The 23,858-nt window shown below is 42.7% G+C and overlaps 1 protein-coding gene across 3 annotated transcripts in view; it reads left to right on the top strand.

Moving 5' to 3' along the window:
* The first annotated feature begins 718 nt into the window (after window positions 1-718).
* Window positions 719-23,858, top strand: part of LOC129841021 (long-chain-fatty-acid--CoA ligase 1-like) — a 53,653-nt gene continuing 30,513 nt past the window's right edge. Inside the window, exons 1-2 of one of the 3 annotated variants that reach the window (XM_055909131.1) lie at window positions 719-805; window positions 23,348-23,556. In XM_055909131.1, coding sequence (XP_055765106.1) covers window positions 23,362-23,556 — 195 coding nt within the window. In that variant the 5' untranslated portion in view covers window positions 719-805; window positions 23,348-23,361. Of the gene's footprint in view, window positions 806-1,161; window positions 1,307-20,550; window positions 20,653-23,347; window positions 23,557-23,858 lie in introns of those variants that run through there. The other 2 variants (XM_055909130.1, XM_055909129.1) reach the window with 2 other exon arrangements.

The raw sequence follows: 23,858 nt of genomic DNA, 5'->3' as shown, positions 1-23,858 counted from the left end.
TTGTATGTTTGATTATTCCATGTGTAAATCTGTGTTGTTGTATGTGTCGAACTGCTTTGATTTATCTTGGCCAGGTCGCAGATGCAAATGAGAACTTGTTTTTAACTGGCCTACCTGGTTAAATAAAGGTGAAATAAATAAAAAAATATCCCAGTTCACGTGATCGAAGCAATCTTGAAGCGTGGAATCAGATTGGTCGGACCAGCGTTGAACAGACCTGAGCACGGGCGTTTCCTGTTTCAGTTTCTGTCTATAGGCTGGGAGCAACAAAATGGAGTCATGGTCCGATTTGCCAAAAGGAAGGCGAGGGAGAGCTTTGTATGTGTCGTGGAAGTTAGAGTAACAATGATCCAGAATTTTGCCAGCCCGGGTCGCACATTCGATATGCTGATAAAATTTAGCGAGTGTCTGATAATGTGGCAAAACTGTGTTGTCAAAAACAACAAGAAATGTAATATAATCCTAGGTTACATTAATTGCTTTGATAAAGATTGCATTGAAATTGAACTTGGAACAAAATTGAACTTGTCTGAACAAATTTGCAGTCGAAGCAACTTTAATGAACAAATTCAAGTGGTTTGATCAAATATGATCTGAAACTCTTTTGGTGATTGAATATGTATTGAGTAATGTGACGTAAATGAAGTGTGATGGAATGTGCAAAAAATGTGCGTGTACGTTAACGTTCAATAGAAATTGACCAATGAAAACACGCCTTTGAAAATATATGTGAGATGCACTGTTGAGCGCCACATCCCCTTTAAAGATTCTGAATGGTTCACGCCTAGGAGCCTGCTTGACACAGGTTTGTTGGATGTTTAACTTTATGCAATTATATTGTTCCAGGTTTGTGCTCAATAACTTTGTAAAAATAATGAATACATGATTGTGTTTGTTTGCGCAATAACATTGATAACTGGGTCATTTAAAAAACCATCAGTCACCATATATCGCTAAATTTTCAAAAGGTGTAGATGTCTGGTGGATTCATTCGTTTTAAATGTAGATAACATCCATCATATTATCAATAGAGATGACGTGATATCGCAGGCTGGATAGAATACGGATTTTAAGACGTAGGCCTATACTCGAAACATCACGAAAACAATAGTTATCTTTTACAGGCGTTCCCTATTCCGTAGCGTGCTTGGTGAATCAACACGCAGTCCATAAAAATATCTATGTGCTGTGTAACTTTTTATTCCTTGTAAGCTATATTAACTTCTTGCGACCGCAAATTGTAAACACGACATTTCCAAGGCAGTCGAGTGGAAGAGGTTGAAGAAAAAGGTCGTATGAGGAAATGGTACGTTTGTGCGACACTCAACTTTGTTTCGAAACGTTTATTAGTGTGATGAGCGCTTTTAGGACTTGTGAAAAGAGCCCGAATGACGCCGTTAGTTAATTAGCTAATATTGTAATACAAGTTTAAAAGGAGACAATGTATCCATTGTCAAACTCATGTCGCGGCATCCCCCGCGTTGTCATTTGTATCGAGACAGTTTGCTGAGTTGCTATCAGTGATTGTCGAAAAATACTCTTATGCTTTTTAAAACCATTTATTTAAACAAGCAATATAAAATAATATTTCCATTAGTAAAGCAAAAATGATAGGCTACTCCTTAATGTTAATACTTTTGATTTTATTTTGGGATTAAGTCATTTTTATCACGTTGCATTTAAAGGGAAAGTGTGATACCCGTTTAAGTGATCAGGTTCTGTTGAAATTGCAATGAGTATCTTGGAGCATATTAATGCTGCATTTGGCCTACTCCGGTCTTGGTGACCTTTTCAAATGAAGGTTTATTTTTGCTCTTGCTAAATAGTTCATTCATAAGTGTTATTAAGCTTAGTACAGGTGGCAGAATTTAGACCTGTTGGTGTTACTAAATCGTCAATGTTCTTTGCCAGAAATCTGTAATGCACACTTTCTTAACCCTGCCCAGACCAGCTCAGGGTGGCTGCAAGTTCACAGCTATTTCAAAGACATACACTTGTTACCAATGGTTGTAGCCTACATATTAGGCCCAAGTTCAAATAATGACGGTGCCTTTGAAACTTGGTTGGATAGAACACCAGAACATTTGACGTTATAAGCTAGGCCTATACCTGGCACAATGTGGTACAGCAGACAACCACATTCGAGGAATTGCGTGGAATGTTGCCTGGAGTCTGTTTTTGACATTGACTTACTGAGTGCGCTGGTTTTTAACGGCCTCTCCTGTTGACAATATACTTGAGATGCGAACCCTTTATTTCACTGGATTGGTCTGCCATGTGGTTATCATATGGAGTTGCATTGTTCATATACTACAAAGGAGATAATATTTTGTCAGTATATTACAGTACTGCTGTTGAAGACAGTCTGGTTTTTAGGTGAAAGGTGAATGTGTCTTATTGACTACAACCCCCAGGGGCAGTGTGTTCCTGACAATCTAGGGTAGTCCGCATTATTAAAAAAAAAGTTGCCAGCTAAGGGGGAGTGGTGGCATGCCCCCCTGAAAATGTTTGCCCTTCAAAATCAGATTTGGTTGCATCTGATGCACCCCAATTTGTTAGGCAATTAAGTTGATGCCACAAGTAGGCAGTTAGTTGACTAGCAGCTGGCGCTTATGGAACACATGGAAGGGGTCACCAGGGATGTGTTTCAGTGAGGTGAAATGTTCAACGTCGCAGATAGTGTAACAAATACAGGTAACATGGTTTCTTATTCTACAAGACAGACAACCATATCTGTTCTACTCAATGCTTTTCTATATGAAAGTTTCTGTAACGTTGCACCATCCTGAACCGGTTCCTGTTTACACCCATTCATCATCCAGCCAGGCTGTGTGCCACCTGTTGCCTGGTTCCCGTTCCCAATCCCACCTTTTTTTTGTTGCCTAAAAGCTCCTAGATCTGGTCTGAAACCAACCCCTATACAACCTTCCTTTAGTAGCATGCATTCATGTATTTGGATTCATGTCAAATGCAGATATGAACAGATGTGTTGACTGACAACCATGTGGCAACTTCTACAGAAGATCTTCACACGCCTTTTACTATATATTACAAAGGTATTCTGCTACGAAGTCTGGTTCATATGGTGCCGACAGAGAGGGCTGCTTTGCTTCTAGTCCTTAGGAAACTTTGCAGTATTTTGTTTTTTTATGTTTTATTTCTTACATTGTTAGCCCAGAAAATCTTAAGTGTTATTACATAGAGCCGGGAAGAATTAGATATCAGAGCGGCGTCAACTTATCAGCACTACGACCAGGAAAAGGACTTTCCCGAAGTGGATCCTTTTTCCGGACTACCCAGGGCAGTTAATATGATTCCAGAGGCTGACCCAAAACAACGCCGCCAGAGAAGAGGTAGACGGAGCGGTCTTCTGGTCAGACTTTGAAGGCGCGCACAACACCCACCACTTGAGTGTATTTCTCGCTAATGTCCAGTCTCTAGATAACAAAGGTAGATGACATTAGGGCAAGGGTTGCTTTCCAGAAAGACATCAGGGATTGTAACATACTCTGTTTCACAGAAATTGTCGCTTTTGAGATGTGCTGTCGGAGTCAATACAGCCACCTCGATTCTTTTGTACGTTGCGCCGACAGGAATATGCATCTCTCCGGAGTCATTAAAACTCGTTTTTCAACCACTCCACAAATTTCTTGTTAACAAACTATAGTTTTGGCAGGTCTGTTAGGACATCTACTTTGTGCATGACACAAGTCATTTTTCCAACAATTGTTTACAGACAGATTATTTCACTCATAATTCACTAGCACAATTCAAGTGGGTCAGAATTTTACATACACTAAGTTGACTGTGCCTTTAAACAGCTAGGAAAATTCCAGAAAAGGATGTCATGGCTTTAAAAGCTTCTGATAGGCTAATTGACATCATTTGAGTCAATTGGAGGTGTACCTGTGGATGTATTTGAAGGCCTACCTTCAAACTCAGTGCCTCTTTGCTTGACATCATGGGAAAATCAAAAGAAATCAGCCAAGACCTCAAATAAATTGTAGACCTCCACAAGTCTGGTTTATCCTTGGGCACCATTTCCAAACTCCTGAAGGTACCATGTTCATCTGTACAAACAATAGGTAAGTATAAACACCGTGGGACCATGCAGCCGTCATACCACTCAGGAAGGAGATGCGTTCTGTGTCCTAGAGATGAACGTGCTTTGGTGCGAAAAGTGCAAATCAATCCCAGAACAACAGCAATGGACCTTGTGAAGATGCTGGAGGAAACGGGTACAAAAGTATCTTTATCCACAGTAAAACAAGTCCTGTTTTGACATAACCTGAAAGGCCACTCGGCAAGGAAGAAGCCACTGCTCCAAAACCGCCATAAAAAAGCCAGACTACGGTTTGCAACTGCAAATGGGAACAAAGATCATACTTTTGGAAAAATGTCCTCTGGTCTGATGAAACAAATATAGAACTGTTCGGCCATAATTACCATCATTAGGTTTGGAGGAAAAAGGGGGATGCTTGCAAGTCGAAGAACACCATCCCAAATGTGAAGCACGGGGGTGGCAACATCATGTTGTGGGGGTGCTTTGCTGCAGGAGGGACTGGTGCACGTCACAAAATAGATTGCATCATGAGGAAGGACAATTATGTGGATATATTGAAGCAACATCTCAAGACGTTAGGAAGTTAAAGCTTGGTCACATGGGTCTTCCAAATGGTCAATGACCCCAAGCATACTTCCAAAGTTGTGGCAAATGGCTTAAGGACAACAAAGTGAGGGTTTTGGAGTGGCCATCCTGAAATGTTTGACCCAAGTTAAACAATTTAAAGGCAATACACTCAATTAGTATTTGGTAGCATGTAAACTTCTGACCCACTGTTAATGTGATGAAAGAAATAAAAGCTGAAATAAATCATTCTCTCCTATTATTCTGACATTTCACATTCTTAAAATAAAGTGGTGATCCTAACTGACCTAAGACAGGGACTGTTTACTAGGATTAAGTGTCAGGAATTGTGAAACTGAGTTTAAATGTATTTGACTTAGGTGTATGTAAACTTCTGACTTCAACTGTATCTCTCACTCTCAAAACACTGGCGGGGTGAAGACTTTGCTGTTTTTTTAAAACTGTAGATTGCCCCTTTTTCAAATGCTTATTTACCCTGAAGACCAGTTTATTAATTAATTGTATTGTAAACAGTCTAGCTCTACACTTGATTTACTGCACTTGAGACGCTTTGCAAAGGCTTCAGCTTTGAACTGTTTACACAACGTAAAGGAGAAGTTGTCTTTTTTACAACAAGATCTATATTTTGTATGGAAATGTCATGTTCTAGAAGGGTCCAGACACAGAAGCACACACTGTCTTCTCTTCTTCGGGCATCATTTGAAAGACTTCTGTGCACTGATAATATATCGGAATCCATCGGTTGCTATGAGAATCCAATGTCCTGAGGATGTCATTGTTTGAAGAACACAAAGTAGTTCTGAGTGATTTAGTGCTTTTTTTTTTTTTAAAGGTCTGTGCGGTTTCAATATCATTTAAAACATTAAATCTAATCTCTGCTCGGGCAGTAACAGTCTGCCAGTCAGACGTAACCTTATCTATTCACTCCCCATACTGTACTGTCTTTAGTCATCCTATTTAGCTAGCCTGCCTAAGTAGACTATGCTTCAGAAATGTCTGGCAATCATTTGACTAGTTCAAAGTAGATAAGGCATACTTTCCCTTTTTCGTTGTGTACATTCCTCTCATGCGGTCTGTGTATCTGTCCAGAGATCTGTATATAATGACGAGATGCTCATGTTGCCGCCATAACAATGGGGGTCGTTGTCCCAAAGGTGGGAAGGCAGGCAACAAGCTTAGATCCAATGAAACGCATTGGGCTTATTTAGGACAGTTTTTGCCGAGAGGTTTCACTCTCGCTTCGCCTCTTCCCGTCTGATCCATCTCCGTCAGCCAGAAACGGGAGCAATGGATTATGGTTTTTGTAGTTAATTACCACGTTTCTGAGAAACTAGGTGGAATATTAAAGAAGGAAGACCCAGTGACTCGGTCAATAAGAAAGTGGTCAGATGAAGCAAATGCTAAACTACAGGACTGTTTGGTTAGCACAGACTGGAATATGTTCCAGGATTTTTCCGATGGCATTGAGGAGTACACATCAGTCACTGGCTTCATCAATAAGTGCATCGACGACGTCGTCCCCAGAGTGACCGTGTACATACCCCAACCAGAAGTCATGGATTACAGGCAACATTCGCACTGAGCTAAAGGGTAGAGCTGCTGCTTTCAAGGAGCATGGCTTTCAAACTATTACCGACTACAAAGGGAAGGGTTTCCCGACGACTGTGTGATTCCCGCTCTTCGTAGCCATGTGAGCAAGACCTTTTAAACGGGTCAACATTCACAAGGCTACATGGCCAGATGAATTACCAGGATGTGTACTCCGAGCATGTGCTGGCTTGCCTTCACTGACATTTTTCAACCTCTCCCTGTCCGAGTCTGTAATACCAATTTGTTTCAAGCAGACCACCATAGTCCCTGTGCCCAAGAAATCTAAGGTAACCTGCCTAAATGACTACCGACCCGTAGCCCTCGCATCTGAAGCCGTGAAGTGCTTTGAAAGGCTGGTCCTGGCTCACATCAACACCATTATCCTAGACCTGCCACAATTTAACAAACTGCCCAAATTGCATCTGCTGCATTTCCTTCCGACCTGTGTGCAATACGATTTAAAACAGTTCATTTAAAAAAAAAATAATAATAATAATTGAATGATTCTCTGTGGCCAAATCATGCCAGCCTATTTTGATTGTTTTTATTTACTTCTGTATAGACTGGATTAGGCTAATTTTGGCAATTTTTATTCAATTTACTTTCGGAAAAGCTTCTTCTAGCCTTATGCATGCGCTGCCTATGCCTGCATATGAAAAACAACCACATTCGCTATTTGAGTATAGGCTACGGATTCCATTTGTTTTTGTAGGCCATTCTAAGTTTAAAAAAATCCATCCATAGGCTATATGTAAAGACCATATTAAAATAATATTAGTGTGATGGGTGAGAATATTATCAAGTGCTTGTTAAAATGTGAATGAGATACTGAAGTGTGTGCAGCCTGCGCAAGAAGCAGAGCTCATGCCTTTCATGTGGCTTTTTTTCAAATCATCATTAGTCGCATCATGCAGGCTTTAGTAAGTATAAAAAAAATCTAAACGTATAGCCTAACGTTTGTATCAACTGAAGTTTCATAAATAACTCTGAATGAAGCCAATAGGAGGACCTGTTTCTTTTGTTAATTTCTCAACACAGAATAGCCGCATGTGCGCACTCCCTCAAATCATTTGGAGAAAATATCCTTTCTATTTTCTTCAGCTGTGTTCAATTGTATTCCTCATACTGTAAAATAGTGCCACAGAATTCTAAGCAAACCTTGTCTGCTAAATGAACTAGTGTAGCCCACAGGCAGATCAGGGCCTAACATAAGGTAAACTCAGAATGTGCTATTCTGTTCTTCTGAAATGGGCTACAGTTTCTTTAGACCTATCCTAAAATAAATAATGGATTTATTGTGATGGTGTAGACTGTGGTTCTCTGTCTCAAATGTTCAGTGTATCTCACATGAGAATCTAGCATTTTTAAAATGTGGATGTTCCAACGGTCTGCATCAGTGGTTCCTGGAAGCCAGGACATGCTAAACATGTTTGTTAATTAACGGTCAGTTACCGTGAGACCGGCAGTTATTTCCATGACAAAGTTTCATGACCGCTACAGCCCTACCCATGAGCCCCTTTCCACTTTACCAGCATCCTCACCCACTGAGCACTGACCGACACCGGACATCCATGGACGTTGAAATTTGGTCAATCCGCCCTGGCCTTTGATTTTTTTAACGTCCACAGTCGTCAGGACCGGTCTTCATTTGGTCCAAACATAGACGTCCATGATTGCTTCAGATTTGAACCGGACCTAATCTAAAACAATGTTAGATGTCTGTTTCACAAGTTTGCACAGTAGAGTAGAGTAAAGAAAAGTAGAGTACAGTAAAGTGTACTATACTCGACAGTACAGTACTAAACCCATTAGAGCACACTAAAGTGGATTACACTCAACGGTTATGTGCTGTACTGTGTATATATATACTCTGCATTACTCTATTGAACTGTACTTAGAAGTCACAAGTTTGGACGTCAAAGATTGGTACAGATTTGGTACGGACCAACAATTTTGTTAAGTGGAGCTCATTAAAATAATACATAATATGTAGAATAATACCCACATGCAAAGGGGGATATTGCCTACGTCTAGCTTGGTGTACCTATTTAGGATACATCACCATGAAGAGAATGGCATTCATAGCCATCATAATGAATTTCTGTGTAGTATAGATCAGGGACCCACTTCACTTACTGTGGTTCAATTTAACAAAAGCGATTTTATTTGTATTAAAAAAAAATTTTTTACTCAAGGTGTTGTAATAGCTGACACCTCATTCTTTCTGCAGACATTTTTTTAAATTCTTAATTTGGAGCAGATATTTAAGAGTTTATGGAAAACATGGTCACCTAAAGGGGATTTTACCAAACTTTGCATCGGCACAGTTCTTCCAGTAAATGTATTTTTGTAAAAATGTCTGTGTAAATTAAGTAGTCCTTGTGCGTGGAGTTGTATGGCTCGTTACCTTGTTTGCCATACATTTTAAGTGAGTCACAATGCATTTCCGTAACCCTAGTTGCTGCGACGCACACAGCCCAATTGCTCCAGTCTACAAACTTGTGATTATCATGTGGCGCATTGGAGGATTTGTGGCCTGTCAGCTTTGAAGTACAATGACAGCATTCATCCCAAGCCATTCAAGGAAATCTGGAAAGACAGGCTTGTGGTGTGAGAAACTCTTGGTCCTCTCTCTCTGTCGTCTCAAATGTTCGGCGTATCTCACATGAGAATCTAGCATTTTCTACTACAGTTTACGGCGCTCTCTCACCCCACTCTGTGGAACAGGGCCAAGGGCGCACTGCCTCTCCGCCGCGATCCGCCTCCTCCGCTTGTCTTTGGCAGGGGTTACTATTAGCGGAGAGCTCCATTCTGTTGAGTGGAAAGTTGGTGCTAAACGTTCTCTTTTAAACGGCTAAATGAGCTAAAGCTGATGAGATTAAGGGTATTTAATACTTTCCATCGATGGTTAAATCGTTTTGAGTTTGTAGCATTTCAGTATAATGGTGTGGTGGTTAAAATGTTTGCGGGAAGAAAAAACTATTCTATAGTCCCTATAAAAATAAAATGACAATGTATAGCCACAGTAGGATCAGAACTTAATTTGTCACGTGCCGAATACAGTGTATACGGTAAAGTGTAGACCTTAATGTGAAATGCTTACTTACAAGCCCTTAACCAACAGTTCAGTTCAAGAATAGTTAAGAAAATATCTACCAAATAAACTAGAGTAAAAAGTAACACAATACAATAACGAGGCTATATTACAGGGGGTACCGGTACTGAGTCAATGTGTGGGGGTAGAGGTTAGTCGAGGTAATTTGTACATGTAGGTAGGGGTGAAGTGACTGCATAGATGATAAACAGCGAGTAGCAGCAGTGTGCAAAATAAATGGAGGTGGGTCAATGTAAATAGTCCGGTGGCCATTTTATTAATTTTCAGCAGTCTTATGGCTTAGTGGTAAAAGCTGTTAAGGAGCCTTTTGGTCCTAGACTTGGTGCTTCTGTACCGCTTGCTGTGCGGTAGCAGAGAAAGTCTGTGACTAGAGTCTCTGACAATTTTTGGGGCTTTCCTCTGACACAGCTTATTATATTTGTCCTCGATGGCAGGAAGCTTGGCCCCAGTGATGTACTGGGCCATACGCACTACCCTCTGTAGCGCCTTACGGTAAGATGTTGAGCAGTTGCCATACCAGGCGGTGACGCAACTGGTCAGGATGCTCTAGATGGTGCAGCTGTAGAACTTTGAGGATCTGGGAACCTTTGCCAAATCTTATAATTCTCCTGAGTGGGAATAGGCTTTGTCGTGCCCTCTTCACGACTGTCTTGGTGTGTTTGGTCCATGATAGTTCATTGGTGATGTGGACACCAAGGAACTTGAAACTCTCAACTCGCTCCACTTCAGCCCAGTCAATGTTAATTGGGGCCTGTTCGGCCTGCCTTTTCCTGTAGTCCACGATCAGCTCCTTTGTCTTGCTCACACTGAGGGAGAGGTTGTTGTCCTGGCACCACACTGCCCGGTCTCTGAACTCCTCCCTATAGGTTGTCTCATTGTTGTCGGTGATCAGGCCTACCACTTAAGTCTTCAGCAAACTTAATGATGGTGTTGGAGTCGTGTTTGGCCACAGTCGTGGGTGAACCGGGAGTACAGTAGGGGACTAAGTACACACCATTGAGGGGCCCCAGTGTTGAGGATCAGCGTGGCAGACGTGTTGTTGCCTACCCTTACCACCTGGAGGTGGCCTGTCAGGTCCAGGATCCAGTTGCAGAGGGAGGTGTTTAGTCCCAGGGCCCTTAGCTTAGTGATGAGCTTTGTGGGCGCTATGGTGTTGAATGCTGAGCTGTAGTCAGTGAACAGCATTCTCACATAGGTGTTCCTTCAGTCCAGGTGGGAAAGGGCAGTGTGGAGTGCAATTGAGACTGCGTCATCTGTAGATCTGTTGGGGCGGTATGCGAATTGGAGTGGGTCTAAGGTATCCGGGAAGATGCTGTTGTCAGCCATGACCAGCCTTTCAAAGCACTTCATGGCTACCAACATGAGTGCTACAGGGCGGTAATCATTTAGGCAGGTTACCTTCGCTTCCTTGGACACAGGGACTATGGTAGTCTGCTTGAAACATGTAGCTATTACAGACTTGGTCATGGAGAGGTTTTGTGAATGTTGACCTGTTTTAAGGTCTTGCTCACATCGGCTACCGAGAGCGTTATCACACAGTCGTCCAGAACAGCTGGTGCTCTCGTGCATGCTTCAGTGCTGCTTGTCTCGACGCGAGCATAAAAGGCATTTAGCTTGTCTGGTAAGCTCGTGTTACTGGGCAGCTCGCGTCTGGGTTTCTCTTTGTAGTCCGTAATCATTTTCAAGCCCTGCCACGTCCGATGAGCATCAGAGCCGGTGTAGTAGGATTCAATCTTAGTCCTGTATTGATGCTTTGCTTGTTTGAATGTTCGTCTGAGGGCATAGCGGGATTTCTTATAAGCTTACCGATTAGTGTCCCACTCCTTGAAAGCGGCAGATCTCGCCTTTAGCTCAAAGCAGATGCTGTCTGTAATCCATGGCTTCTGGTTGGGATATATACGTACGGTCACGACGTCGTCCATGCACTTATTGTTGAAGCGATGACTGAGGTGGTAAACTCCTCAATGCCATTGGATGAATACCGGAACATATTCCACTCTGCTAGCAAAACCGTCCTATAGCCTAGCATCCGCGTCATCTGACCACTTCTGTATTGTGCGAGTCATTGGTACTTCCTGCTTTAGTTTTTGCTTGTAAGGAGGAATTGGGAGGATAGAATTATGGTCAGATATGCCAAATGGTGGGTGTGGGAGAGCTTTGTGTGTGGAGTAAAGGTGGTCTAGAGTTTATTTTATTTATTTAAAAAAATGTAACCCCCCCCCCCCTCGGTTGCATATGTGACATGCTGGTAGAATGAGGTAAAACGGATTTAAGTTTGCCAGCATTAAAGTTCCTGGCCACTAGGAGCGCCACTGTTGGATGAGCATTTTCTTTGTTTGCTTATGTCCTTTTATAGAGTTGGTTGAGTGTGGTCTTAGTGCCAGCATCGGTATGTGGTGGTAAATGGATGGCTACTAATAATATAGATGAGAACTCTCTTGGTAGATAGTGTGGTCTCTAGCTTATGATAAGGTACTCTACCTCAGGCGAGCAATACCTGGAGACTTCTTTAATATTAGACACTAGCTGTTATTGACAAATGGGGACACAGCCCCACCCCTCGTCTTACCAGACGTAGCTTCTCTGTTCTGCCGGTGCATGGAAAATCATGCCAGCTCTATCCGTGTCGTCGTTCAGCCATGACTCAGTGAAACATAAGATATTACAGTTTTTAAATGTCCCGTTGGTAGGATAGTCTTGATCATACGTCATCGATTTTATTTTCCAATGATTGCACGATGGCAAATAGAACGGTTGGCAGTGGGCGTGTACTCTCACCTACGAATTCTCAGAAGGAAGCCTGACCTCCGCCCCCCCCCCCCCCCCCCCCCCCCCCCCTTTTCTTCACGCGAATGGCAGGGACTTGGGCCTGCTCCTAGGAAAGCAGTATATCCTTCCCATCGGACTCGTTAAAGAAAAATGATTCTTCCAGTTCAAAGTGAGCAATCGCTGTTCTGATGTCCAGAAGTTATTTTCGGTTATGCCTAACCGTAGCCAGAGTGCTGGAAAGAACTGTTGATGTAAAAAATGGCTTTATAAATAAAATATTTGGAGCTCTTCACTACTGGATGCCAAATTGTATCCTGTAACACTAAGTATTTTTGAACCGAGGTATCAACCGAACCGTGACACAAACGATTAATGAACCGACACATGGATTTTGTAAACCTTTGCACCCCTACATTTTATTTGAATGTTAAGACAGCAGGTTTGACGCTTTGTTTATGAAGCTAGATGTAGAGAAAGCTAGTATTCTCTTAATGATCATGGTTATAAATGGCTTTTTGACAAACGCACATGCAGTTTAAAATTAAACTAGGTGAAAGTTGGGTCTGACGTATTACTTTTTGAAATTGTCCTGTGCCATGTTTTTAGGATTCATAGCCCAGACTCAGATTATTAGGTGCAATCTGTAAATGTGATGACCCTGGTTTTGTTTGTAAATGGGAGTGATGAATCTTTGCAAATAAAACGATTATACTTTTTGTTTTGGGGGCTCATATCCCAAAATTCAAAACTGTGGTGGTTATCAGCAGTCCGTGGCACCATCAGTACTAACAGTGGTTGACTCTGCAGTGCAGAGTGATGGTCCGGGCCTCATGGAATCTTGGCAGGGTATGGTTAGGAAAGCCTGGTCCCATATGTTTGTGCTATATGGCTACGGTTATGCATGACCATAAGAGTTGGCGAGACGGCACTAACAGATCTGGGACCTGGCTAGGGGTAGGTAGGTTCTAATTTTGAAGCCATCTTACCAGACTACTAACTGTCATTAGGTCCTGTTGACAGGGCTGAGAGGGAGGCTGCAGTCACCAAGCCATACCTGCATTGCGGACAACCTTGGCTCCACTTCACCCCTCTCCCTCCCCAATGTCCCAACTCTATATGACCCTGTACAGTGAGGACATGTGTCCGAGTGTTGTTGATTTCCTCTCAGGGGTCACCTGGTGTCCTGAAAGCAGCCCTCCCCACAAGTCACCTTTGTGTCCAAAGCGGAGTGGGGATTGAGGGTGAGAGATGAGACTGTGTCCTTGTGGGGCTAATTATCGCGGATTGTTCCCTTGTCAGTTACCTCCAACCCCACCCACCCACCCACCCTACACTGTCCATAGCTAGCCACCTCAGTCACGCTAGTCTAGATTTATTTCACTGCAAGGGAGCAGGGAGGTCAATCTGTTATGCTTCCCCAACGTGTGTCATATGTTAACAACTTTGTATGAATAGATTTACGACCCCCCCCCCCCCCCCCCCCCTGCCCCTTTACTACAACATCCTCCAGGGCTATTTGTAGCTAACGCTGTTGAATTATCAATGAGGCATCAGCACTTAACAAATCACAACACACACGTGTGCACACACAACCTATTCAATAACTGAATAGTACAACAGGTGAAGACCTTACAGTAAAATGCTCACTTACGAGACCTTAACCAAACAATGCAGGTAAAAAAAATCTGAATAAGAAAGTAAAAAGTAATTCAAGAGCAGCAGTAAAATAAAAATTGTGAGTTGAGGGGTATTTCTGTATGCCAAAGGTTGTTGCACTAGGCTAGAGTATCCATACTGTGCTAATTCAGGAGGGAATCAATATGCTACAGGGATGGTGCTGCTGATGTTTTCCTCCAATTGATGGCCTTTTTCACGTCACTGAGACGAAGTCTGGTTGCTTTGGTCCTGAGAATTCAAGAGGGGCTTTTCAGTAGGGTGCAATGTTACAGAACATTCAGAATTGCGTCTTTCTATCTCACTAAAGTGAGCTCTATTTGAATAAGATTTTATATCTGCAATTGCAAGGTTCAGAACTTCACGATTTTATTTAAAAAAAGAAAAAAATGTTTAAGTTGAAATGCAATCTCCCCTTTCAATGATTTGCTGCTTATTTGATCTGTTGCAAATGTGTCCTTTGTTTTTGACTTTTTTTTGAGTGCACTTTAAGAATGCTTTGTAAATTTTGTGAAGATATCAAAATACTTAAACTTGCATACAAAATACCTGCTGTTAACTTTAAAATTATTGGAATGAATTATCCAAAGAGAGTAAAGGTTGAGCCTGCATTGTGTATATACACTGTATATCTAGAAGTGGATTAGCTGGTATTGTGACAGTAGTAAGCCCTCTAGGCATTTCTAACTGTAAACAACAAACTGGGCTTGAACGCTGTATTCGTGCAGCTTAAAGTTAAAAGAATTCTTTAGAAGACTAGGGGTTTAGAAGTGTTTCTGGACCAGGCCTAGGAGTGGGAATGGGTAGGCATTGTATCTGAAGCAAGCCTAGACTGGAGAGGTGTGTATGCGTGCCTTTTTAAACATGGGTTTCAAATACTTGAAAAATAATTTCACATTTCTGTTCTTGTTTGAGTCTGCCTGGCTTGATAAACCAATAGAAAAGCTCCAAAACTGCAAATCCTGCCCATCTGACACTCCAGACAGACTCAATCAAATGCTCAAAGTGTTAATATATTTGAACCCAGGTGTGGTGCCTGTCGTTTTACCTGTTGGTCTGTCTCAGGGGTAGGAGAGTTGACTTGGTTCAGAATATGCTCATTCCTGAACATAAGCATACTCAATGGAGACATTCCATTCACTGTGTTTTGTGTCTTTAGTTCTGAGTTTGTGACTGGGTGTGAGATGGAAACATGAGGTGTAAACTGTGGTTATGTTCAGTATTTTATCATTCCTTTTTTTTAGTAAGACATACTGTACATTTCCATCTTTATAATGCATGTCTTATACTGCATAATGCACCACAATGCATGAAATCTAGGCACTTATAGTAGCTTCATAGGAAGCGTTACCGTTTCAAGTAATCTCCTTTTCAGATATGGGATGTCACACTTCTTTCTCGCAGCTACATTTTTTTTTATACATAGCATATTTACATATCGATCGTCTCTTAGTCCTTGTCTCATTGGTGATGTCATCTGGTATCATTGCCCTGTGATATGCGCTTTCTAGAAAGCGCTTTCTCTGAATTGTATACATCATAGTGAACTCATAACTTTTATGGAAAGGGGAAACCATTCTATACAGCTCAACTGAACAAAAATATAAATGCAACAATTGCAAAGATTTTACAGAGTTAAAGTGTGTGTATAAGGAAATCAGTCAATTGAAATTCATAGATCAGGGCCAAATGTATTTATTTCACGTCACTGGGAATACAGATCTGCATCTGTTGGTCAGATACCTTAAAAAAAAAAAGTGGGGGTCAGAACCAGTCAGTATCTGGTGTGACTACACCTTCGCATAGAGTTGATCAGGCTGTTTGTGGACTGTGGCATGTTGTCCCACTCCTTCAATGGCTGTGCGAAGTTGCTGGATATTGGGGCCTCCAGAGTGGCGCAGCGGTCTAAGGCGTCACAACAGAACCGGGTTCGATCCCAGGCTGGGGCACAGCTGGCCGTGACCAGAAGACCCATGAGGCGGCGCACATTTGGCCCAGCGTCGTCCGGGATTTCTTTGTCCCATCGTGCTCTTGCGACTCCTTGTGGCAGGTCGGTCGCCTGCAAGCTGACCTTGGTCGCCAGCTGTACGGTATTTCCTCCGTCACAATGGTGCGGCTGGCTTCCAGGTTAAGCGAGCAGTGTGGCTTAGCAGGGTTGTGTTTCAGAGGACACGTGGCTCTCAACCTTCGCCTCTCCCGAGTCTTTAGGGGTGTTTCAGCGATGGGACAAGACTGTAACTACCAAGGGAATATCACGAAATAGGGGAGAAAAATGGGTAAAAATTATAACTAATTGGAACACACTGCCGTACACATCAATCAATTTCAATTTTATTTTATATAGCCCTTCGTACATCAGATAATATCTCGAAGTGCTGTACAGAAACCCAGCCTAAAACCCCACATCAATGGGTCACATCTGTATGGAAGAACTGGGACATTTTCAGCTTCCTGGAATGGTGTACAGATCCTTGCGACATGGGACCATGCATTATTATGTTGATACATGAGGTGACGGTGGCAGATGAATGGCACGACAATCGGCCTCAGGATTTCGTCACAGTATTGTCCGTAGCTTATGCCTGCCCATATCATAACCCCACCCCCACTGTTCACAACATTGACATAAGCAAACTGCTTGCCCACATGACGCCATACACGCTGTAACTGGGATTCATCCGTGACGTGACTTCTCCAGCGTGCCAGTGGCCATCGAAGGGGAGCATTTGCCCACTGAAGTCTGTTACGACACTGAAGAACAGTCAGGTCAAGACCCTAGTGAGGACGATGAGCTTCCATGATGGTTTCTGACAGTTTGTGCAGAAATTCTTCGGTTGTGAAAACCCACAATTTCATCAGCTGTCCGAGTGACTGGTCTCAGATGATCTCACTGGTGAAGAAGCCGGATGTGGAGGTCCTGGGCCTGCCTGGTTACTCGTGGTTTGCATTTTTTTGAGGCCGGTTGGATGTACTGCCAAATTCTCTAAAATTATATCTGCAACAGGTCCTGGTTCTATACCGGGCTGTGTCGCAGCCGGCCGCGACCAGGAGAACCATGAGGCGACACACAATTGGCCCAGCATCTGGGTTAGGGAGGGTTTGGCCAGCCGGGATGTCCTTGTCCAATCGCGCTCTAGTGTCTCCTGTGGCGGGCGCTTGCATGCTGACGCGGTCGCCAGGTGTACAGTTTTCTCCGACACATTGGTGTGGCTGGCTTCCGGGTTAAGCGTGCATTGTGTCAAGGAGCAGTGTGCGGGTTGTTTCAGAGGACACGCGGCTCTCGACCTTCGCCTCTCCTGAGTTTTTACGGGAGTTGCAGTGATGGGACCAGACTGTAACTACCAATATGACGACAAAGGGGTAAATTATGGCAGCGGCTTATGGTAGAGAAACCATAAGAGAAACAGCTGGTGGACATTCCTGCAGTCAGCATGCCAATTGCACGCTCCATCAAAATTTGTAATCTGTGGCATTGTGTTGTGACAAAACGACACATTTTAGTGGCCTTTTATTGTCCCCAGCACAAGGTGCTGTGTAATGGTCATGCTGTTTAATCAGCATCTTGATATGCCACACCTGTCAGGTGGATGGATAATCTTGGCAAAGGATGCTCACTAACAGGGATGTAAACAAATTTGTGCACATAATTTGAGAGAAATAAAAGTGCATAGAACATTTCTGCTGTCTTTTATTTCAGCTCATGAAATATGGGACTAACTCTTGCATTTATATTATTGTTCAGTACCCTTCTCTTGGACACTGTCTTTGTTTATCCTCTACAGTTGTCCTTTATGTGCATACTTTGTTTGCTGCAGCGTATTCAAAACTTTAGTACTTGTTTGTGCCCTGCACATTTTCAAAATAGCCTACCATTTAACAACCTGAATTCCAGGCTGTTTTTTACAATTTTATATTTTGAACATGGCTCAGGTTAACCGCTCTTCTCTTTTTGTAAGTTAGAAAAACTAAGTAAAAGTAGCTAATAAGTTATACTCCATCTTTTAACATCACATATCCAGGGGATCTCCAAGAATATTTTTGTAGGGTTTGCGGGGAATAATAAAGGTATACTCTAAAAAAAAGTATGTATGTCTATGTAGGTATGTATATGTATGCATACGTGAATGGATATATATATTTACCCCCAAAAATATGGGGGATTGGAAATGATGCAGACAATTACATTGGAAGCAACATTCTTTCCACAATATTAAGCTGATCCACCCCCCTTATATATATATATATATATATTTTTTTTATCTGTATAAACCTAACTAGTCTGACTCATGCACTTGAGTTGCCCTCAAATGACTGAACCACATATCACTTTTTAGCTGGGCTTTGAGGGGCCACAATCCAGCTGGATTGTGGCCCCCACACTCTCCACACACTTCCGTTTTCTGGCTGAGTCGGGTGATTGGTGGCCGAGCGCTGCCATTGGCCTGTCATCTTCCCAGGCCTATTATGGAAGGGCTGGCTGGAGGGTGAGCAGCAGTGGAGGGTTACCTTTAGCCTGGAAACGAGTCCCAGCCAAGCCATGTGACGCCTGTGCCGTGTCCCTTTTCCCTGCTCTCCCCGGCCAGCTGAATGAGACGAGGGCACACATGCGCCTTGTGTGTGTTGTATATACATGCATATACAGACGCTTGTATGCACATACCACACACTTAGGAGTGTGGGCAGGTTGGTATGGAAACAATGATAAGATGGGGGCCGAGAGGAAGATGTCAATGGTTTTAAGTATATTGAGCATTCGGCTGTGGTTAGTTACAAACTCTTTCTTGTTTGCCCTAGACTTAAGAATTCCACCATTTTTGTTTGACCTAAAAGGTGTTCCATATCTGGAGGTTGTTCTGTAAATACAGCAACATTTACCTCTTCCTTGTTACAATCTCCCATTTCCCTGTCACTGGCAGTGTGTGTGTGCCAAGCTACCAGTCCGGGAATGGTCTACCTCGGGGCCAGTTTACGTGAGATTAGATTCTTCGTCATTAACATGTTTCAGATGTGATGGATCTGCCATTAGCGTCCTGGACTAAATCCTCAATCACTATGATGGGGATCTATTAGGGCTTTCATGGTTAGGGCTGCCACACAGTAATTCAGTAATCGTGTAACCGGAGATAATGGATGAAGACATCATGAAAATAAACGTTTTAATACATTAAAAAAAATAATATATATATATATATATATACACTGCTCAAAAAAATAAAAGGGTTACACTTAAACACAATGTAACTCCAAGTCAATCACACTTCTGTGAAATCAAACTGTCCACTGCAAAATGACCTCCAGCAGGCCACAAATGTGCATGTGTCAGCATATGGTCTCACAAGGGGTCTGAGGATCTCATCTCGGTACCTAATGGCAGTCAGGCTACCTCTGGCGAGCACATGGATGGCTGTGCGGCCCCACAAAGAAATGCCACCCCACACCATGACTGACCCACCGCCAAACCGGTCATGCTGGAGGATGTTACAGGCAGCAGAACGTTCTCCACGGCGACTCTGTCACGTGCTCAGTGTGAACCTGCTTTCATCTGTGAAGAGCACAGGGCGCCAGTGGCGAATTTGCCAATCTTGGTGTTCTCTGGCAAATGCCAAACGTCCTGCACGGTGTTGGGCTGTAAGCACAACCACCACCTGTGGACGTCGGGCCCTCATACCACCCTCATGGAGTCTGTTTCTGACCGTTTGAGCAGACGCCTGCTGGAGGGCATTTTGCACGGCTCTGGCAGTGCACCTCCTTGCACAAAGGCGGAGGTAGCGGTCCTGCTGCTGGGTTGTTGCCCTCCTACGGCCTCCTCCACGTCTCCTGATGTACTGGCCTGTCTCCTGGTAGCGCCTCCATGCTCTGGACACTACGCTGACAGACGCAACAAACCTTTTTGCCACAGCTCGCATTGATGTGCCATCCTGGATGAGCTGCACTACCTGAGCCACTTGTGTGAGTTGTAGACTCCGTCTCATGCTACCACTAGAGTGAAAGCACCGCCAGCATTCAAAAGTGACCAAAACATCAGCCAGGAAGCATAGGAACTGAGAAGTGGTCTGTGGTCACCACCTGCAGAATCACTCCTTTTTTGGGGGTGTCTTGCTAATTGCCTATAATTTCTATCTTTTGTCTATTCCATTTGCACAACAGCATGTGACATTTTATTGTCAATCAGTGTTGCTTCCTAAGTGGACAGTTTGATTTCACAGAAGTGTGATTGACTTGGAGTTACATTGTGTTTAAGTGTTCCCTTTTATTTTTTTGAGCAGTGTATATATAACCTTTTTAACTAGGCAAGTTCAGTTAAGAACAAATTCTTATTTACAATGACGTCCTATTTGCCCCCCCCCCTAACCCGGATGATGCTGGGCCAATTGTGCGCCGCCCGATGGGACTCCCGATCAGGGCCAGTTGTGACACAGCCTGGGAACAAACCAGGGTCTGTAGTGATGACTAGCACTAATGTAGTGACTGACTGAAGACGGCCAGGCATTAAAGACAAGAGACGTGTGGTTGAGTCCATTTCCACGGTAACATGGACTCTTTACAACGTGATAACGTTGCTGCTCCTTGTTGTAGCAAACATCAGCAAATACATGTACCCAATGGCTTACCACAAACAGGGCACACTGTCACTTGACAGAGATATATCAGCAAGTTAGGCTACTAACCCCAAGCTGTCAGTTTAGCTATAAGTAAACACAAAGTCTCTGATTTGAGACTTTAGTTGCTTAGGCAACCCCCCCCCCCCCCCCTGTTTGAAAAGGGGCGTTGCCCTACTATTCATAGTTGTGAGAACTGAGGTCTACTGTAGCTCAGTCCCCTCTGGGAGCAACTGCTACTACTTAAGGGATGCAAGGTAAAGGTACCTCTACTATATGCTATACTGATAAAAAGCAGTTACTTTTTTCTTTTTGTGGCTATTTTTCAATGATTGTCGCATAATGTGAATCACAGGGTTTTTGTCACCTCTGCATTAGCCACCTAGTTCCTAGTATTACAGCTTCAAAGAACTGGAGTTTTAGTAATTGTATTCATGCTTGGAATTGATCAAGTGTAGTCATCTCATTTGCCAAGTTTAACGTAAAATGATTCGTTAGAACAGAATTTTGGTCAATGGCACAGGCTTTACACATACAATATTGATTTTGGTCATTCTATATGGGCCACACTTTCATCCTTGTTTATCATTATCAAATTCTGTTAAACTTTATGCATCATCACACATTTTAGTTATTCAGTGTGTAAGCTATTTGCTGATCGTAAAGTTATCTTCCAAGTGTAAAGTTTTACTGTTCTGATATCGACCGCAGGGATCAAGTTAGAACAAAGCCTCTTGGGACATATTGCTTGAGGGATAATAACAGAAGTATGTGAGAAGTCAAATGTAAGGCCTATGGGCAGCAGCCAAGAGGCTGAACAGGTTTTTGAACCAAGGGTGGAAATTTGTGTACTGAAGTGTTTAATTTGACGAGCCCTCGGCTTAACCTCAGGACAAACAATCTTCTCCCTTATGCATCTTTGTCATTTGACTTAATCTTTATTTCAAGTCAATTTAAGGTCTATTTCAAGTGATTTGCATTTCAAGTGATGCATTGCTTTTTGACTCATTCATATAACCAGGTGAAGTATTAGATGAAAGTTTCATTAGAAATGATTCCTCCCACTATTTTTGACTCACAAATGTGAACAAAGCAAAAACAAAAAAAATATTTGAAAAATGTCTTAGGCTAAATGTGACTGCCACTTGTTGGAAGTCAAGATTGAGCCATCTGCCTGTTGAAATAACCATTCTCAGTCATCAAGTGGCAGGCAGTCTGGGGACAAAGAGCATAGGGCGACCTATTCACTCTTTCCTGTTTCTCTATCTCTCACTCTGATTTCTGTAATTGTGCCATTTGCAATGGGAGGACAGGATGAAGGCCCTTTGAGACTGTAGTGCAGTTACCAATGGTAACACACCTCTGTCCTACAAAGTGCTTTTTAAGAACAACAGGCTCATCAAAAAATATTCTGTCACAATTGAACTAAAATGAGTAGTGTAGGCGTCTTTAGTTTTAAAGACCCTTGACGGTTTTAATGCTAAAAGGTGATGTATAAACAAGTAATGCAACATTCAGTTTGGCTGAATATTGTATTGACAGAAGAGATGTTGACATTGAGAGAACATGTTGAGGTGACTCTTTCACAGACCGTGACCTGTGACGGTCACACTGGTCTCCATGTGGCGACTGAGTGACTAGAGCCTCAGAACCTTGTACTATAAAATACTTCTTTAAGGTAATACTGTTAAATCATTTTTATATCTTTTTTTTTTTTTTTTTTTTGCATTTTCATTTTTTGCTCATAAGACTTAACAAAACCAGAATCTATTTTAATTTGGAATCTGTTCCCAAGTATTTCCAAGCACAATAGAGATTGCATACAAATGTAAGCAAGGTTTGAAATGTTTTAGTAAATTATCTGTTTGGGCTTCTTGTCGTCAATTTGCAGTCTACAAATTATTTGTTTTTATGCTCCTGTCCCCGACCAGCCGCTCAAGAAACAATCGGCCCGCGGATGGTTCTTGTTGGTGATCCATGCTGTAGAAAATATCCACACCCCCTTACAGTTGTCACATGTTGCCTCATGCCCTGGAATATCAATCCCACCCTCTTTGCTTGGATCAATTAAACCGTGCTGTATTATGAGATCAATGCTGACTTCAAGGAAGTGTTTATACAGGGTGTGCAGGGAAGAGGGGATTCCAGTGGGCTCACTATCAAAACACTCCAAACAGGAAATGTCACCATGTCTGTCTTCCCCACTAAAACGAGGTGTGCTGATATTGTCATAGAAACCTGTGTTGAGGATTGGTTTTTTGAGTGTCAGATTGCCTCCCTTAAGGGATTTGTTATGTTTGCAAGTCAAGTGTATGGTGATGGGGAAATAATATAAGGAAGCTATATTTTCCTTCATTGGTTTGGTGAGGTGTTGCACTAAAACCTTTCTCTCCCGTCTTGTTTACATTTCTCTTGAAGTGTGTGGCTCTGTCTCAGAGCTCTGTGCTCAAGTGATTTCCTCTGTCATTTCCGTCAGCTGCACTGGTCTAAGATTGTATGAGTTGAAGGAAGCCTACTATTACTGTCGCTTTCAGACGTCTAGTTATTGTAGGTGAGTGTGGACAAAAAGGAAGCCATTTGAGAGTAATAGGACCAACCATTTTCACTAGTGCCTACTATTTTAATGTTTGCAGAACCAAGGGGTTAAGATAGTTTGTACCCATGTTGGTAATAATAGTGTAGCTCCGCCCTCAACCAAAGCTCCTTGCAGTCAAACATGTCACCCCAAATGTGCTCAGTGTGCAGGATGGGAGAAAGGAACCGGGCACTAGTCATCCTGTGGCGATTATTGCCTTCCCCTATGCAGTTCTATGTATTTTATATATTGTGGGGGTAGCTAAGGGAGATGGATGGGTGGTGTCTGGTATGGAAACGTAACTTTTTTTTTCTCTTTCGCCCAAAGACTACATATATGTAAGTGTTACACAATGTCTTTTTTATTCTCCTCTCTAGACAACAGAGACGAGATGCAGGCCCAGGAGCTCCTGAGACAGCTGCGGATCCCAGAGCTAGAGGATGTGTGCCAGTACATGCACAGCCTGCCCGCCAACATCCTGATGGGCGTGGGCGCCCTTGCTGCCCTCACCACCTACTGGTACGCCACGCGGCCCAAGGCCCTCAAGCCGCCCTGCGACCTCAACATGCAGTCAGTGGCCATGACGGTAAGAGAATGCTTTCGTTACTTTACTTTTATTTATGTTCAAATCCCTGATTGCACCTTTAATGTTCCAGCACAAGTCCAAAGAGCATAGGTTTCCTTAGTTTCTAAGACAACTTGTGTAACTGCGTAGGAGGAAGTGATGAGGAAATAACGGCTATGGATTTGTCAACAAAAAAATGCTACACGTTACAAGAGAACTGTCTATAGATGCATCAGTCTTCATTTACTGTATGGCATTGTACTTGTCCACAGTAAGTTATTCTTGTACTTTTCTGAAGAGTGTTCTAATGTTAACTTGGTTTA

The sequence above is a fragment of the Salvelinus fontinalis genome, chromosome 42 (genome assembly GCF_029448725.1).
Source record: "Salvelinus fontinalis isolate EN_2023a chromosome 42, ASM2944872v1, whole genome shotgun sequence".
In the NCBI taxonomy this organism is placed as follows: domain Eukaryota; kingdom Metazoa; phylum Chordata; class Actinopteri; order Salmoniformes; family Salmonidae; genus Salvelinus; species Salvelinus fontinalis.
This window is presented reverse-complemented; position numbering and strand designations above follow the sequence as displayed.